The 18,422-nt window shown below is 36.8% G+C and overlaps 1 protein-coding gene across 1 annotated transcript in view; it reads left to right on the forward strand.

The window, feature by feature from the left end:
• Nucleotides 1-18,422, forward strand: part of adamts3 (ADAM metallopeptidase with thrombospondin type 1 motif, 3) — an 87,578-nt gene that overhangs the window by 5,201 nt on the left and 63,955 nt on the right. Inside the window, exon 4 of the mRNA XM_056746867.1 lies at nucleotides 12,301-12,457. Coding sequence (XP_056602845.1) covers nucleotides 12,301-12,457 — 157 coding nt within the window. The remainder of the gene's footprint in view (nucleotides 1-12,300; nucleotides 12,458-18,422) is intronic.

Consider the following 18,422-nt stretch of genomic DNA (forward strand, 5'->3'; position numbering starts at 1 on the left):
TGCTTTGCATTCCTCTAATATCAGAGTTCTGAGGTTCATGTTGACTGCGTGGATTGACTTAGAAATGTAGAGGGTATTCTGACACATGCAAAGAAAATATATTTTATACTTTATGCATTTTTGTTATAATTATCTTTTTACTACTATGTCAGTATTTTACACGTAGTTAAAATAGGCAAAATGATTGATGTGTATTCAGACTAAGTATATAAGAAGGTGAAGCATTGTGACCCAGTTATCATGCAAAATCGTATGGTCAAATTTTGTGCTTATTCCTTCCCCTTTGAAGAGGAGACCTTTAGAGGATACCTGCAACACATGTTATCTTAGCATTGCCTTTATCAAGTTCAGGGCCTGCACAACCTACAACAAACAGAAGTGCCAGTGACTAAGAAATGTACAAGACCTGAGCTGTCGCAAGTGGGCAGACAGTGTTTTAAGAGTAAACATAACTGTGCTCTCAGACATCTCTGGCATACCAGTGTGTGTGCAGCCCTTTTCTCAATGGACTACTCACTGTGCCTTTTTCTTAACTCTCGTAGATGTCAGAGTTAGAAGACAAATTGAAAATACATGTGTAAAAGTAGAACTGAATGGACAGTTCTATATCAAAAAAAGGGAAGGGAGTATTTTTAGAGACATTTTTTTGTTATGTTGGTTTAAGCTAGGGCTGTCAAATGATTAATCGCGATTAATCACATCCAGAATAAAAGTTTTTGTTTACATAATATATGTCTGTGTACCGTGCATATTCATTTTGTATTTATTAACCCAAAAACATACACATACATCTATATATGTATTTAGGAAATAATTAGATGTATAATTTATATTTACCAATAATTTAAATTTTAAATAAACATTTATAAAAATAAATATTGTATATTTTGCTTAAATATATGCATGTATGTGTTTATTTATTCAAAATTAATATGCACATTACAAAGACATATATTAATTCAACACACACTGTTATTCTGGATGTGATTAATCGCGATTAATCATTTGACAGCCCTAGTTTAAACGTTCCTGCAAATAGCTTTTCTGCAAAAATTCAGCGTTTTTGAATGTCATTTATGTGAAACGTGTAAATCCGAAGATTTTATTTTCATTAGGGTGGTCTTAGGCGTCTACTCTCGGGCGTCTGAAACGTCTTAAGTCCAGCAGCTATCCGTTTGACCAACCAGAATCAAGATAACAGCTAACGGTGTCGTCTTTTTTGGTCCTTGGGCCAACCAGACTCACGTGTTCTAAACGTCATGTTTGCGCCTGTGAAAAGCATTGCTGAAAGTGAAGAATGCTAAGTGTCTGACAAAGAGAAAATTGCGTTGATATTATTCAGTTCGCCCATGTGATCGAAACGGGTATGTTATGAGAGACAGTTGCCAGTATCCCTTTCAAATTTTCACTTCTAGAGCACTGCTCTTCCAAGGCACTTGGGTGCGATTGATATTCGTCCTTATATTTATATTCGATTATTTTAGATGTTTAATTACGACTTAGGGCATTGGGGTTGCGAGATGAAGGGAATGTATTTATTGTTTATGAAAATCTCAAATTTGACCAAAATCCATATTTGTCAAAATTGTCATGTCATTAGCTGCTTCTCCATAGGTATCATGTGGAGCACTTAAAAAACGTGTGTAGGCCGAAAGCCTAAAGTAAATGACAATACAACCCCTGCTTGCAGCCAATACATCCACCCACCCCTCTCCGGTCATATGGCTGTCATCTTGTTCACCTTTTCCGTGTTTGCAGGTCTGTTTAATGTCTCTCAATTACTGATAGCAATCAATACCTAAAGTAATTTAATAAAAATATGCATATGGAAGTTTCAGGACCGTTTCAGGAGCATTAATATGTTTCTTCCAATCATCACATTTCCACGTCATCAGACATCATCAGCGTAATTCCATGAGGCTAAATTTACATTCATTATTATTGTAATGTTACATAATGTTTTCCAGTGAACAAGAATTTGAAAGCCTTGCATTCCACTCTTCACCAACGCTGTCTATTGACTCTTTTCAGACTTTTCTTTTCATGTTTTACATGTGTTTTGAATGAAGCTTTTGCTTTGGAGAAAGCTCTAAAGGAAGGGTGGGATTTTTTTTCTGTTTAACTAAAATATGACAACTTCTTAATGGATTAAGTCTTTCAAACCTTTATGTTGTTATTTATTTCTATTCCAAGTTTTCTGAGGTCTATCCATTTTTATAATTTCTGATGACATAAAAGCATCATGAAGGTATCATAAAATATTTAAAATGTATGTGGTACTAGTTTCCATCTCCTAGAGCCAAATCGGATGTTTATGTGAGAAACATACCGAAATAATTTCACAATTCAGTCTAAAATCAAATTATTTGTCCAACCGCTTCAGGGCATCATTCTCCAAAAGTGTCAGATTTGACCTGGAGCTGCATACTGAGTTGAATTATTTGATTTGAGATTGAATAATGACATGGATTTCAGTATGTTTGGCATAGATGACTTGGAAAATAGTGCATGAATAGTATGAATTTATCTTACGGTGCTATCTTGGTTCCATTTTGAGGCTTGAGAGCCAATAGTAATATATAATATAATATGTATATAAAAATATATAAAAACTTTATTGCAGACCCAAGGTCCAAATTTTTATTATTATAATTTTTTTTCAAATCCATACCCAGATCTGTTGTGGATTCACCAGCACCATTACAGTTTTCATTAAGAGAATTCATTTTATCTAAATCCTGCATTGCTAAAAATGTCTCTTGTAGGCATAAAATCTTCCCCAAAAGGCTGTCCACAACCATACGGCGAGCTTTATCCCCATCACTCTGGCCCACACGCAGACCACGACAGTTGTATGACACAACCCAAATGTCCATGGTGGCACCAATACTTGTTTATAATGCCCGAGTGCGCACACTCCGCAGTGACTGGTGCAGAATTAGACCCAATGACTCCCACTCTACGCGGCTCATAATATCGTCTAAAAAGAGCTCCTTCAGGCCTGAGCTGTGGGTCATACATTTCACTGACTTGATTACATTCAACAGATTCTTTAAATTAACTTTATCTGCTTTGCGCAGTTTCAATCCTCAAACAAACAACAATGCGACCAAGTTTTTCTTTCAAATACTCAGACAAAGTCAAGGCATCAATGTCGGGTGTTAAATTGGAGGCCAGTTTGGTCTTAACCAATTGACATTACCTGACTTTACTTTCTGCCTGAGAATAACAGGAAGCGACCTTGATTTAGTGACAGCAGGATTCTCAAAACCTTGTTGACGACCCTTTTTTACCACACGACTCCACTTCGGAGAATCTGAAGAAGATGTTATTAACGTCTTTCTGTGGCCCTTTATGAGAAACTTTCCGTTGAGTTGGTGGACATACAGTAATTCAAACAGCACCTTCTTTGAGGCCCTCAATCCAATCAGAATCAAACGTCTTTGCGGCCAACAGGCCAATGAACAATTTCATTCTGGCTTAGAGTCTTAATTTTAACAGCAAGAAAATTGATAAATTCATCCTCAATAATAACTTTGCCGTCAACAGTGTTATATATCTCAGGTTTTATAAGAGATCGTTTAAGCACAGACGCAAATGCTGCCACCCCTCGTGTCGCAGTGTCCGCCATCCAATTAACTTGAGCTTAACCGTGCATTATGAACTTCATTCTCTCAGCTGCATACCTAAGGGATGTACTATTATTACATATAGCCTATTATTCGGAGTGATATCTGCCAATACCGATTCCGATAGTATGGTGGTTATTTTAACTCCCGTTAACCTAAATTTAGGTTAACCTAGAGTCAATTTATATTTTCTTAACTTTCTGAATGTTATAAATTCATGACTATTGAACAAACTTTTGATGTCTATTAACATTTTCTATACACAAATTCATTACATTTCCCTGTCCTCTTTGATTGACAGGATATATCCACCCAGATCATTGGCTGTTAAATTATCAGCCGATAGCCAACTGTGAAAAATTGCTTCGATGTTCGATACTAATTATTGCCTGATAAATCGACACATCTCTATAAAAACATTGTTACTTTTTTACGAAGTGGCAAATTTGTATGAAATTGTACAAGCTTATTCGTACATTTTAGTACAACTTGCTTTTAACACAGTGACGTTAGATTTAAGCGTTGAGGTTAGGGGATGGGCTTGAGTATTGCTTTGTTTCATAATTGTATGTTAATGTATGATACACATCGCACAAATTCATATGGATTAAGCACCTCATAAAACAATATTGACAGAGGTCACTTATTGGGGACTGCTTCTGTATACTTGCTGATATAGAAAACGTAATGCATAGACTTGTTGAAAGATAAAACTGAGCAGCAATATTTGGTGTCATAAAGGGGTTGTATTTTGTGGTAAAAACATTTTGTGAGCTGCATTGGCAAGTCTCCCTGACTTTCTTGAGTTTCAATCCCTTAACTGTATTCAAACTCAGGTGAGGATTTTATTCAGTCCACACAACATTGTTTAAACTCAGAAACCATCTTGAGAACACAAACACCAAATGTTTTTCGCCAAATGTTGGCTGAACTCTGTGACCCTTTTCAGCATCTCAGCTAGAAATGATGGATCCTAGGCTGTTGTTGGATCATTTAGCTCACGAAAGGTGTACGTGTTGTTTACGGTTATTACAGTTTATGGAGTTGTATGTTTCTTTGTTTCCTAATGCACTTAAAAGGCATCAAAATGAATAATTTTGTAATACAACTGGCAGCAGTCCAAAAAATGTTCATGGGTTTGTTCCTACTGGCAAAACTTTCATTTGTAATAGTATTATCCAAAGTGACAAAGAGACGCTGGAGAAAACAGATGCACTGATTTTTTGGATTGAAGTCAAATCCCCACTTTACATTTAATAAGCCTCTCATCATTTCTTTGAATCAAATTTGTCAAGTTTCTGCAAAGAACAGCTGCATGCTTCTCATTAACAGAAGAGGGCATGTGGGGGATTTAGCATATCCAGAAAAAGGTCGCCTTTAATTGAAAAAGAAATGCAGCCAGTTCCTTCACCCCGAGAAACTCAGCCATGCACAAGAGTTGTATTCACTAATAGTTATTGATGTACTTTGTTGATTCAGCCGAGAGAACTTTAGCTTATTGCAGAGGCTTGACCCCAGAGCTGTTTTGGTATATGGTCTGAGGTTGAGGAGAGGAGGTGTTTGAGGATATGCAGAGGCAGAATCTTTCTTTGGGTTTGCCCCAGTAAAGGCCGGGGAACAGCAACTCCAGCCATGCGTGTTGGTTGCTTTTATTAATATATTAATATGTTTATGCATTTTTAATTCATGACCAGTTTAACTTAAGATGTGACCACATTTTCTGTTGTCATTGCTCTGGACATTGGAGCCTGTTCACTAGCAGCACTCAGTTCTGTTTTGATTTAGGCATGAAGGTCTTGCCACCACTCGAAGCAGTGGGTAAATGTTTACTCTTTTAACAGAGTGGCACTAAAAAGAAATGAATGATTTACATTGTATTCTCCTGTTTTACTTGCAAAATTTAATTGAAAGATTATCACCTACTATTTCTATTTTTTATATGTGGTGAATAAACGTAAAAATATGTGAGGTTGTTATAATGTAATAATGTTTTTATTGCTTTAGATTCACTTTATAGTTTCATATGTTTAAGTTGGTTTATTATTCTTTAAATTACTTACACATGTGTGCTTTTTTATGGTTTTTATATCAAGAGCACAAACACTTAATCAAGTTGATTTTAGTATTTCGTTTTTAGTAAGTACATTGTAAGTGAATTATTAAGAGAAGCAGTAATCTGTAAAAGTGTCACAAGTAATAGAAAATGTATTGTCTTGGCATTATTTGGCAGTACTCAGTCTTTTTTATCTCATCAGATCCAATTTAGATGGCAAGCTTGCAACTCAGATAACATTTCTTCATTATTATAATGGATCGCCTGCACAAATGTGCATGCTTTACAATGTTGGCTAAATACAGGAACTACAGGAGCAGTTATTGATCGATTATTGTTGTTGTTTTTACTGAATGTTTTGTCAAGGCATAATTTTAGGTCATGACAAGAATGCTATATAGTTGAAATAAGATAATTTGAAAAGCACAGTGTAAAGCGGATTACTATGTTACTTTTCCTTTGTACACGTGCGTATTTTGATTTCCCTCCATTCCTCATACTCTCTTTGGCTTAGATGACTTTCGCATTTTTCCCATTTTTTATGCCAGTGAAAGAAATTAACCGGCATAAGTTTTTCCTTAACGTTCCTTTTAAAGGTGGGATGAAAATGGCAGGTAATGATGACGAAGGTTTACACACATTTCTTTAAACCAAACACACCTTTAAACAACATGGCGGGTGAAAGGTAGCAGTGTCTTGGCTGAATCCAAGCTTTTTTGAAAGTGGCAGTCGTTTTTTTTAAATACAGCACGTTCATACCGGCTCCTTAAGAAGTTTAGACTGCAGTGCAGTCCTAGAAAACTGGACCCCTTCAGCTGAATCCCATATGTTTGTCTTGGCCCATAGCTGGTGTCTGCTTGGCTGGCGCGGATGGTGGAGTTATTAAACTGATGGAACACAGAACGCTTGATCCTTTTTCACGGGCTGCTATTTGGGTACTGGCATGGCAGAAGCTCTGTCCAGCCACCTGTGATTGTCCACTCGACAAAGCAAGCTGCTCATTGGTCAGTGTGTGGGTAACAGAGGTGACCACCATAGTGTGTTGCCCACCGGCAGTGTCAATTCCAAGCGGGGACATTATATAGCCATTAATATTTTCACTGATTGTGATTATTTGTATTTTTGTCAGGAGGTTATTTGCTACATTATTTACCTTATCTCGCCCCAGCTTCATTATAATGCAGTTCTAGTTTCATCCAAATTTAAAGAAACATACGATTTCTCTCTGCGTAAGATTTTTCTCTGTCTAGCATTTTCTGTTCTGGTATCCTTGGATACTAAGAGCCCAAACACCAATAAGTATAAAAATGATTCACAAAGCATAAAATACGTTTATAAAGATTATTTTATTTTCAAGACTCATTGTTCAGACTTCGTCCACTAAACCAATTCTTTCTTCTTGTCTATAATAAATTCCACTGGTAATACATCAGGCATAGCCATATTGTTAGCCGAGAGCAGATAACCTTTTACAGTACACTTACAAATAAAAACGGTTTATTTTTTATAGCAACAGTAATGGCCTATAGACTGGATCTAACTTTTTTTAGGTAATATTATTTAAAACTTTTCTTCAACTTTAATCCATTTGTAGAGAATCGGTACGTATTTGAATAAGAAGTAAGCAATAGTGGTTCTGACTTTTTTCTGACAGTGGAGATCGGAAACAATTGCAGAGAAACTGCATCATTTCAAAACTTAGACAAAAGAGAATGTGCTCTGGGAATAAGGAATTTACAATGAGCTTCCTCAATTCCTCTTGTTTTCCTTATAGGCCTCAGAGTTTTTTGACCGTCAAACATGTATTTCCTGCTCTATAGGGTAACTAATTGACTTAAATAATTTAAATAAATACATTTATTTCTACTTGATTGTTTTATTTGTCCATGCGGTACTTTTGACTCATTGAACTGTGGATCTGTTGGGATGAATATGCGGGCAGGAGAGAATGGTTTAGTGAGGTAGATCTGGAAATATTTTGCACAGTACATCGCTGATTCTGTCCTCGAGCAAAGTGCACAGTCTTTTACTTGCTTTGGGGTGTGTGGGTACAGTATGTCTGCGTTTTTATAATAAACCTCTTCAGCATTACCATCAGTATTTTGGGACCATGAGAACATCAGGACCCAAATCTGAATATTATACACTCTTAAAAGATCCATAAAAGGTTCTATTAGGCACTTCATATATGGAACTCCTTTTTAAGGCTTCAATAAATAGAACCCTATGGTTCTTTGCAGACTGGGAAAAGATTCCATTAATGAACCTTTTGAGGTTCTATCTTTATGGTTCATTTTTATGGATTTCACTTTATTTTTCCTTTATTGGAAATATGATTAAAATATGTATTACTGTATTAAGTACACACAGTAGAATTACACTTGGAATACAAACAATTATAGAACAGTTTGATAATTCAATATTTTGAGTAATGGAAGTAATAGCACCTAAATAATTGATACATAATCTACAAATTTAAGAAATGTGTTTACTTACTAGTGAAACAACACTAAAAGCAATTTTAGTGTGAAAGCTTTTAACCACAATCTCTTGAGTCTTTAAATGTACAAACTCACATTAAACCAAAAACTAAAAGGTTCATTATGGCCTATATCATATATTTGGTTCATAAATATGGTTGCACAATTTGGAAATCAGGATAGAGAGTTTTTGTAGCCACTACAACGGTCAAACAAATAGCCCGAAATGAAATTTATTATGTGAATGAAGGTTTTTGCATATGCCACACTGAAGAACAAACAGCTAAAAGTTAATTTAGTGCCTCTGTCACTTCTACATCTTCGGTCAGGATATTGACACCAGTCATTCTTATGCTGGTTCTTCTCAACAAGTAGACTTGAAGACCCTGGAACACAAAAGCAGTCTTAAGTAGCACAGGAGCATTTTTAGTAAAAGACAAAAATACATTGTATAGGTTAAAATTATCGTTTTTTTTTACGCCCAAAATCATTAGGATAGTAAGTAAAGATCATGTTCCTTGAAGATAAGGTATTCCCTACCTTAAATATATAAAAACTTTATTTTTGTGAGTGAATGGCCTTCCACGGTGCCTCTAATTAACAACTTATAAGGCAATTTTCTCTCAGATACCTGAGTTTTAAACGGTTGTATCTCAGCCAGATATTGTCCTATTCTAACAACTCATAATTAGAAATCTTATTTATTCAGCTCTCAGATTATCTAAAAATCTCAATTTCGAAAAATTGACCCATAAGACTGCTTTTGCTGTCCAGGTTTACTAATATAAATGTAAATATCACATCATTTCACGTCTAAAGTTAGCGCAAACCCCAGCAAATCAAACATCCGTCTATGTTTCTAGTCTGCAATCTATTCTCTCCTTCAGAAGATTCCAGAATTTGAACATTATTGGAATGTATTATTAAAATAATTGGATACAGTCAAGATGTCCTTTCCCAATAATTATTTTATTCATTTCTAGTTTATGTCTCAAGAATATTGGTGGGATATGCAATTCACATTTGATTTGTTAATTTAGCACAGGGGTCCGCAACCATTTCGACCAAAAGAGCCATTATGGGCCATCTCCCACCGAAAAAAATTGTCTGGAGTGCAAAATATGTGTAAACTTTAAATGACAATAAGACAAGTTATGCATGTAATGTAGTAGTTACCAAGTTGGACCACTAGGTGGGAATATAGTGCGATTTTTATTAAACGTAGGCGTTAGCAATTCATACTTTTTAGTCCCTGGTAAGAACTACTGTAGTTAACCAGACTTTTATTTTGGCAGGTCTTCAGAAGACGTTTATTTTTTAGTGTGTGTTAGCTTCACTCATTAAAATGTTCTGAAAGGAATTGAAGTTCATGTGTTCATTTCCTCCTCATACAGTACAGAGGAAGACAAATTCATTTTTGACGCTCTCGAGGCCTGCGGTCTGAACGCACAGTGAGAATCACGCGTGTTGCAGTCAGTTCATTATCTAAAGCCAACAGGATCACAATTCGCGTGCTTTGGATCGCCGTATTAATATTAAAACTGCGATTTCTTAACGCCACCAGGCGTTAAATAAGCGCCTCCTGGTGCTTATTCAGAGTCATACGTCGCCACGTGTTTAAGTAACGCCGTGCGCGCCGATCGACATTAAGTTACACCACTCAAAATGCAAATGTATTAGCTAATATACATAGCCCCTCCTCTTCTGGGTTTACTTGCTCTACTATCGAAAGCCAACAGGACCACAATTTGCGTGCTTTGGATCGCCGTATTAATATTAAAACATCGATTTCTTAATCGGTGGTGCTCAATTAACGTCATACGCTGCACGCGATTAAGTAACTCCGTGCTTCTTTCAAATATCTTCTTTTGTGTTTATACGGTTTATAAATTATACATTCATACAGGTTTGTAAAGTCAAGAGGTCGGGTAAATGATTGCAGAATTCTCACTATGCTCATGCGTTGTTCAATATAAATCATTGCTAGTCTAGGGGCTAGCTCGGTTGGCTTGCAACCGCATGCCGTTTCTTTGACTGGTACGAGTCCCGCTTGGACCAGTTGCAGATTTTACATTGTTGGTCTTGTTTTGTTTATTTGTGTCATAGAGATTTTTATTTATATTTCAGAATTTAAATTGTGGTTAATATATAAAGAAAGTCAGGAATAAGAGCTCTTTTTCCACAGAAGAGCCACAGGTTGCCGACCCCTGGTTTAGCAGATGCTTTTATGCAGAATGACTTAAAAATAAAGAACATCACAATCGATTTGCAGGTGTATACATTACCACATGTTGAATAATTTAATAAGCAAAACACTGATCATTGAGGGCAGAGGTGTGGTACAGAGTTCAGGCAACAGGTGTGGAGGGACCCATCATGTGTTCTTGGTGCACACAGGATGGTCCTGGGAAGGTGTGGCTGGGTAATGACAGACAAGGACATAGAAGATCGAGCGAGAGAGCAAGAAAGAGAGCTAGTTTACCAGCACATTCCAAAGCAAGGGTTCTGAGAGGCAGTTCTGTGTACAGGAGGCCGAATTTGGGGGCCTGGGGTGCTGAATTAAACTGAGAGACTGTTTTAAAAGAGCAAGGGGGTTGGTCCCCTGTCTATACACACACACATACACACTTGAATTAATGTACTGTACTTTCAAATTCAAGTGCTCACGCGCACAGATCCTCGTGTATACAAACATGAGCATATGGAGAAATTCTCACTTAAGGAGTGAGCACATATTGTAGACTGAGATGAGGCGTGCAGGCATGAGTTAGTATGATTTGTAGTGACTTTGGTAGATGTGAAACAGTGAAAACATATGAATTATATCATGAATATACACTGAACAAAATTATAAACACAACACTTTTGTTTTTGCCACCATTATTCATGAGCTGAACGAAATCTGTCTAAATCTGTGTTAGTGAGCACTTCTCCTTTGCCGAGATAATCCATCCACCTCACAGGTGTGGCATATCAAGATGCTGATGCAAAGGAGAAGTGCTCACTAACACAGATGTAGACAGATTTGTGAACAATATTTGAGAGAAATGGGCCTTTTGTGTACATAGAAAAAGTCTAGATCTTTAAGTTCAGCTCATGAAAAATGTTAATTTCCCTATGGGAAAAATTATAATTTTGTTCAATGTGTATAATTTGTTTAATGCACTTAGATGGACTCACCTGCTTGGAGATGTTTGCTTAAATTAATAATATATGCATTTGATTGGTTCCTGTTTGAGAATGTCTTGTTTGTATGAGTGTGTGCATATGTAAGAATTGGTATATAAAGTATGCTCAATAAAGTGTATATCATTTTGGTTATCAGTCACTGAATCATGGAAGAAACATCAAATCTGAACTCTCTCAGGGCTCAATTACATTTTTTGTAAGGCTGTAAAATGTTTGATGTATTGCTTAGCTCTGGCTAAAGACGTTTTACCTGTTCATATGCCGTAATTGACTGTATGTTGTATAAAAGCCTTAATGAATGAGGGAAAAACTGAACATCATCCCTGCCAACAAGACCATATGACGTGTCTTGGCAGGGTTCTTGCATTTAGTTGGAAGATTTATTGGTACAGATGCCCCCACGTAATAAAAGTCACTTACATTCATGAACGCACTTCATCTGCTGACTGTCAAATCTGCATAATGCTGACATTCTCAACCTGTTTTGGGCCGTGATGCATTTTCAGGGTTTCAAATCTTAAGTTAAGATCTACACTTTAGGAACTAAAGTAACTGGCATATTACGAAAGAAAACAAAGTGTTTTACTATTCTAGTATTTAATCAATTTAATGGCACTCTTTGTCAGTAGTGTCATGTAGTTTATAGATATGTTCAGTGAAAGTCATCTGGATCTTTATTGATTAAAGCGAATTTATAAACCTCTGGGATGTGATATACATTGCTAAAGAAAGTTTATAAGGTTCAGTGTTCTAACGATATAGGCGGTAAATCTTGCAATATATTTGCGTTTTCTACGCTACAAAACCTTAAAAGATAATCAAAAAAAAGAATTGAATATGAACCCACACCTCTTTATACAAACATATCTTCCTTGACATTTTATGAGTGTTTTATATGAAAGATTTCAATTGCTCTCAAAACTCACACGTTGTTTTGTTTTCTTCTTAGGCTGGTATGATTCGCACCGATTCTGATGAGTACTTCATAGAGCCTTTGGAACGAGGAACCCAGGAACATGAAGAAAGTGGAAGAGTACATGTGGTGTACCGAAGGTCTGCAGTATTGCAAGCCCAGTCAGATATCTCTTCGGATCACCAGCCGATTGGTATGTACCACAGCACAATAACAGTTTGGTGTGTGTCTCCAAAGAAAAGTGCATTTCAAATTTTGTTTCCACATTTCTTATTGTAAGCCATGTTGAAGCCAGTTTCATCCCTTTATTTTGTCATTCAGTATTTCTCAATTACCGGATGAAAATTCACATCTGTGGTTTCTTATCACGGAAATCTTGGTTGGTTGCTGTTTCTGAAAGGTCACAAAACGTACAAAACATGTTTTGATGTATTTGTATCGAAATAGTGTATTGGAACATATTTATTGGTGCTTCATGTATTTTTTTATTTATTTTAGATTAACTATTATTTAACATAAACCTTTAACCAGCATAAAAATTTACTCAAGGATAGGGTCATAATTTCAACATGTTATAATCATTGTAGTGAAAACTTTAACCTAAACGTCCTTGTAAACAAGAAGATGCATCATTTTTCAGTTTGTATTCTGGTCCATTTCCAAATGAAATTGAACAAAATTCCACAAAAAATTGGAATTGTAATTTAAAATGTATTCATTTATTTCATTAGGCGGCATCTATGTCAGGGAGTGAATTTGCACGTTCAATCGGCTCATCGCCAGGGAAAATCGCTTGGGTATTTACGTCGAAAAACGTCTCGAAAAACGCTCGCGATAAGTGCTTATCCGTTGCCCAGTGTGTACAAGTCTTTACACGTTATGTTTGCTACCCTGCTTTTTAAAATTGTGACATCCAAGAAATAACGTCATGTTGTCCTTTCTTTCACACAAACCTCTTTACAAACTGAATCAGGTTTGTAAATCACCAGATGTTTGTATCTGTGTGACAGGCAGCACTTTCAATGCGCACACAACGTTTTTTCTGTTCAAGTAATTTTATAATTACATTCAAACAGTGGGAAGCTCTTGGAAGTCCAGCCCTTTGTTCGTACATGACCTTTCAAGATCTCCCCACAATTCAACTGGTTCTAAAGAGACAAGTTCTTGTACTGTTGTAACGGTTGCCATGGCAACGTGGCGGTATTTCTTTGTCTCAGGTGGGAAACAGGCAGCAAGAAGAGATGATTATGCTCTCTCTCCTGTTGCTTAGATAATCTCAGCATGCTGGTGATAAACTGTGGACGGGACCTCTTTTTTTTTGGTCACTGGACCTTGAAGTTATTGGAGTTATCAAAACTATTGTGTCTTTTTACTCAGTTATAAAACGTCAGTCTTCGTACATCCTATAAATGGCTTGAGATCTGTTGCTTCGCTGACTCCATTTGTGACCAACTGTGACCTGTATGGGCTATATTTATACCATAGTATCCTGCAGCCCTTTCTGTGGAATTTGGTCCCTTGGACATCAGGGGTCAAAAGTAATTGCATCCGATTCATGTGGAAAACAGGGGTTTTATTGCAAACTTGATTGCTTGCCCTCATACATCTGTCTCTCAAAAATATCTTGCTGGGCAATTTCAAACTGTAGCCAGGTAGTCATCTATAGACCGGTGAAAGTTGCAGCGCTGTGCTGCTTAACCTTCCGGTGCTGTTTCAACCCCTCTGATATTTGAACTCCTTCCTTGGTGTGCAGGTCAAGGCCTCTGCTCACCCTCCTGACCAAATAGAAGCTGTCCTTATTATTTAAGTGAACTTGTCCGTCAAAGCTCTAAGAAAAGACCAAGCCTTTCGATCATCTTACATTCGCAAGAGTACTCAAATGAATCCGTTTTGTTTGCACAATCAGTAAGTGGATTCGGGTTTATGAAGGGCATGGGAAAGTACCCCTTTTACCTTACTACCCCAAATGTCCAACACAAGGGACCCTTTATGAACTTTGGACTCCCCTATGGGTATATCCGAGGCTAGATTTGAAAATAATCTTTGATATTATGCTGTTCACTGCCAACTGGGTGTAGTCCATAATGAGATTAGCTAAGGGACTATCCCTCCCTCAGTGTAAATATTCTCTGCCGTGCTGTTTTAATATAGTCAAACACATTCCGTGATGTTCATCCTTTAATAAACAAGCGTGCTGTGACAGATTACAAGTAGTAATAATCACCCAAACGGCGTTTCTTATCCGAGCCATATTCTACAACCAGCGCTGGGTGTGGATAAAGTATTCTCTGTAGCCACAGAAAGGAAAGTATCACATAATTACTTTTTTCCTCATGCAGATAAATACCAGAATGCAGAAGACCATATTAAATGTGAGTAAAAAGGCTTCTGCAACGCTTTGAACACGTGTCCAATGATTTAAGATTTGTAAACAGGTGTTATGGATGACAGCAAGGCTCGTAAATGAAATGGCAATGATTTTAAGCAAAGCTCTGAGATTATAATAGACTCGAGTTATACTAACAGCAAATCAGAAATTGAAAACGTAGGTTTGGTCTCACCTCCTTCCTCCCCGGACCATGAGTCAGGGGGCCTAGGGGAACAGATAACATCAGGACATTGATGAACCCATTTAGTGTATATTGCAAGCCTGGATGCAGGACGACCACTTTGTCTGTTTCCGCAACGCATGTCTCGTTTACTTGTCATGAGATTTGTAACAAGCTGTAAAGATTGGCTCCAGCCCCTGGAGAGATGAGTTTAACCAAAGAGAATAACAATTATAGTGGTGGGCAGCAGAGGCAGCTTGCTGTGTGTATTCATAAGAAGTCTGTAAGCGTGCTGCAGTTGCCAGGCTCCAGGTCGCTAATGAAACACCCTAGATCAGGAGGGACGCACAGGAGAGGAAGCGAAAGCCTGTTGATATTGCTTTGGAGGAAGTGAAGGTGCAGAAGATCCAGATTTAACATAATGGAAAATGGCTGTCGAGCTTGAAGGAATTCGGTGAGCTTTCAATCCAAACAAGTCAGGAAACGGAAAAAGCCACTTATAACACGTAATCCTTCTACAATGCACAAGGATGTGATGTGTGAAAATGTCGAGGCAATTAAAAAAGGTGAGACCGACACAGGGAGATAAAGAGAGAGATTAGGAGGATTTAACTTACACCTGAGACATTTTGTCAACCAAAATCTGCTTATAACGCTCCTATCACACAGGGCATCAGCATTAACTCTTGATGGAGGGCGTGTCTGAAGCATGGCCGACGCCACCGTCATAGTGACAACAGCCAGGTAAATTGTTCTACGGTCTTGCATGAACACAGGCTTGTGCCTGCACTAGGTTATTTGCATAAGGTGATCTTATTGACTGACGCCTGCGTTGGTGATAGAAAAGTTGAGAAATGTTCAACTTCTTGCCGGAACGAAAGCCAGTAAAGGGACACTGACGGGCCCACAATTCAGTTCGGCAACGCATGACGTCACCCAAAGTAAATGAGAAGCGCTGACGCTCCGTGTGAATTCAGTGTTACAATTTTTTTCCTTTTAGCAGTTTAATGTCTGCAGACCAGAGGCTTTGATTGATTTTGCAGCGCTACACCGGTATCTTTAATGCTGTAAGTTGGTTTAATAATTAAATAATTCATATTATTAAGTTGTTTTACTCTGTCGGGTGGTTTTATGTTCTCCAGTGTTTCAGAGGTTTCATTAGTCTGGAGAAAGAAGTTTGTATATTGAAGTGTCGGGACAGAAGAAGTGGCAGTGGATAAACTGTGTTGCTCCTTTAACCTTGTAAACTTTAAACCATTTTTGTATTGCATGACAGTATTATTTAAAGGGATACTCCATCCGAAAGTGAAAATTCTGTCATGAATTACTCCCCCCAAGTTTTGTATACATTTCTTTGTTCTGTTGAAGATATTTGGAAAAATGTTAGCAGCTGACATTTCTGGGACATAATTGACTACCATCGTAGAAAAAAAATATTGGTAGTCAATGCTCTAAAAGGGTTTGCTTTCCTAATTTCAACAGAACAAAAAGTGTTCAACAGAACAAAAGAATAATAAAATCATTTTTCAGAAGTGTCAGTTTTTCCAAATATCTTTTTTATGTTCATCAGAACAAAGAAATGTATATCTTGAGGGTGAGTAAATGCTGACCGATTTTTCATTTTGGTGGGGTATCCCTTTGACAATGCTAATTTATCCAGATGTAATATATGTCAAACATATTTTGTGATATATCATGTTGCTGAATTATTCATGTATGAAGCCATGTAAATTATTTGCCTAAAGGGCAGTAGTTACTAAGACAAGTAGTCCGCTGCCTTAAGGTTAGCTGTGTCAATGGCTCAATTATGGATAGTAAGCTTTGCTTTAAAATGCCAGAAATACTAAAAATATTGAATTTTTTTACTGCATACAACAATGCTGAACATTAAATACGTTATTCACATCAAAATATGCGACCAACTTTGTATTTTCTTTTTTTGTGTATATCATTTCTTCTAATTATCTTGAAAATATGAATTGTTCATTTACTCTTTTTAGAATATTTACATTTGGCAGATTCTTCCATCCAAAGCGGCTAACTTTGCATTATCCTGTACGTTTCTTTCTAAGTATGTGCAATTCTGTGGGATCGAACCTACAACCTTGGTATTGTTAGCGCCATGCTCCTACCACTGAGTTGCAGAATATCTCATATTTGTTTCACACTTTCTTTTTGCAATTGCTATTAGACATCCAAACTATTATAATAAGCATTAGTTTTACCAAATTTTTTCTTGGCTTAAGGGTAACTTAAATACGATTTCTTTTCCAAGCAGATTTACTAGATTCCATAGCTTGTAGCATCTATTCTCTGTAAACCTTAAATTCACTCAGTGACTTCACCAACAGTGAGGGCAGATGGCTTTATTGCAACATTACAATGTAAAGATATGTGGTTTTGGAGCACTAAGGACTAAATAATGACTAATTGCCTTACTGAAAGATCCATTCCAATGACGCCTCCTCTCCCATTGTGATGTCAAAGACTTCAGCATAAATGTTTTCCCACATTGGGAATAAAGGTTTTAAAGGGCCTCTTTATTGGCATTAGCCTCTTTCCAATACCACATGATCACTGAGACCCATAACTGACACATGAACAAGTTGCTGTCTGAGTGGGAAGTTCTTAGAATTTTAATGGTGTAAACAAAGTCGTTGGAGATAATTTTTGTTTTGGCCTCAAGCATATTTCTGGCTTCATTTTACAAACGTTAAGATCAAAAAGCTGATTAGCATTCTATAGCTATGTACAATTGCTATTCATTTCATCATTATTTTATTCGAAATTTCTTTAAAATGGGTCTAACAGACGACAGTTTTCAATGTTTAAATTTAAACAAGTAAAAGGACTTTTGAGGGATTTATAAATAGTGGTCACAAAGGAAGTGTGATGTTAGATGAAACTTAGATTTACAGTAGATGATATTTGACGTGAATGAAAAAACTGTGTTTGATGTGTTGTCAAGTCTGAAAGTGTCTGAGCTAAGAAGACACCCAGCTTTAGGAGACAAGATCTGCCAGTAACAGCACTTCATTAGCATTTTAAATGTAATAAAAACATGCTGTACATAATGAATGGTTTTATAATTAGTGTGTACCCTCGTCGCTATACAGAGTGGAAATGCAGCACAACATTGTAGACCGCAAGCTTTGAATATTTTACAAACCAAGTGTAAGAGGGGGAAAGACCATCCCTGGGGCTCTTTCATTCTTTTAATGGCCAGCAATAATATCTTCTTTTCCCTAAATAAGACATAAACCTGCAAATTCTAAATATAGGTTCCTTAAAGTTCTTCCAAATCTACTTTTTTGCTTTCACTTTCAGGCCCCTAGAGCTACAAATGTCGTATGGATATTGTAAATGTGGATTAGAGATTGCAAATTAACCGTATGATTTATGGATTTTTGCTTTTCTTAACTCTTCTCTTAGGATTTAAAGTGTCCATAAGTGAAAGAAAAACAATTTGGTGCTTCCATCAGACATCCTCAGATAGGGCCTTCAACCCAGCATGATTGAAAAAAGATTGCTCTGTGGCTAAGGTTCTACTGATTTTATGAAACTATGAGTTTTGATAAATACAAGGCATAGAAATGTGTGCATGAATAT

Source organism: Triplophysa dalaica, chromosome 4 (genome assembly GCF_015846415.1).
Source record: "Triplophysa dalaica isolate WHDGS20190420 chromosome 4, ASM1584641v1, whole genome shotgun sequence".
NCBI classification, from domain to species: domain Eukaryota; kingdom Metazoa; phylum Chordata; class Actinopteri; order Cypriniformes; family Nemacheilidae; genus Triplophysa; species Triplophysa dalaica.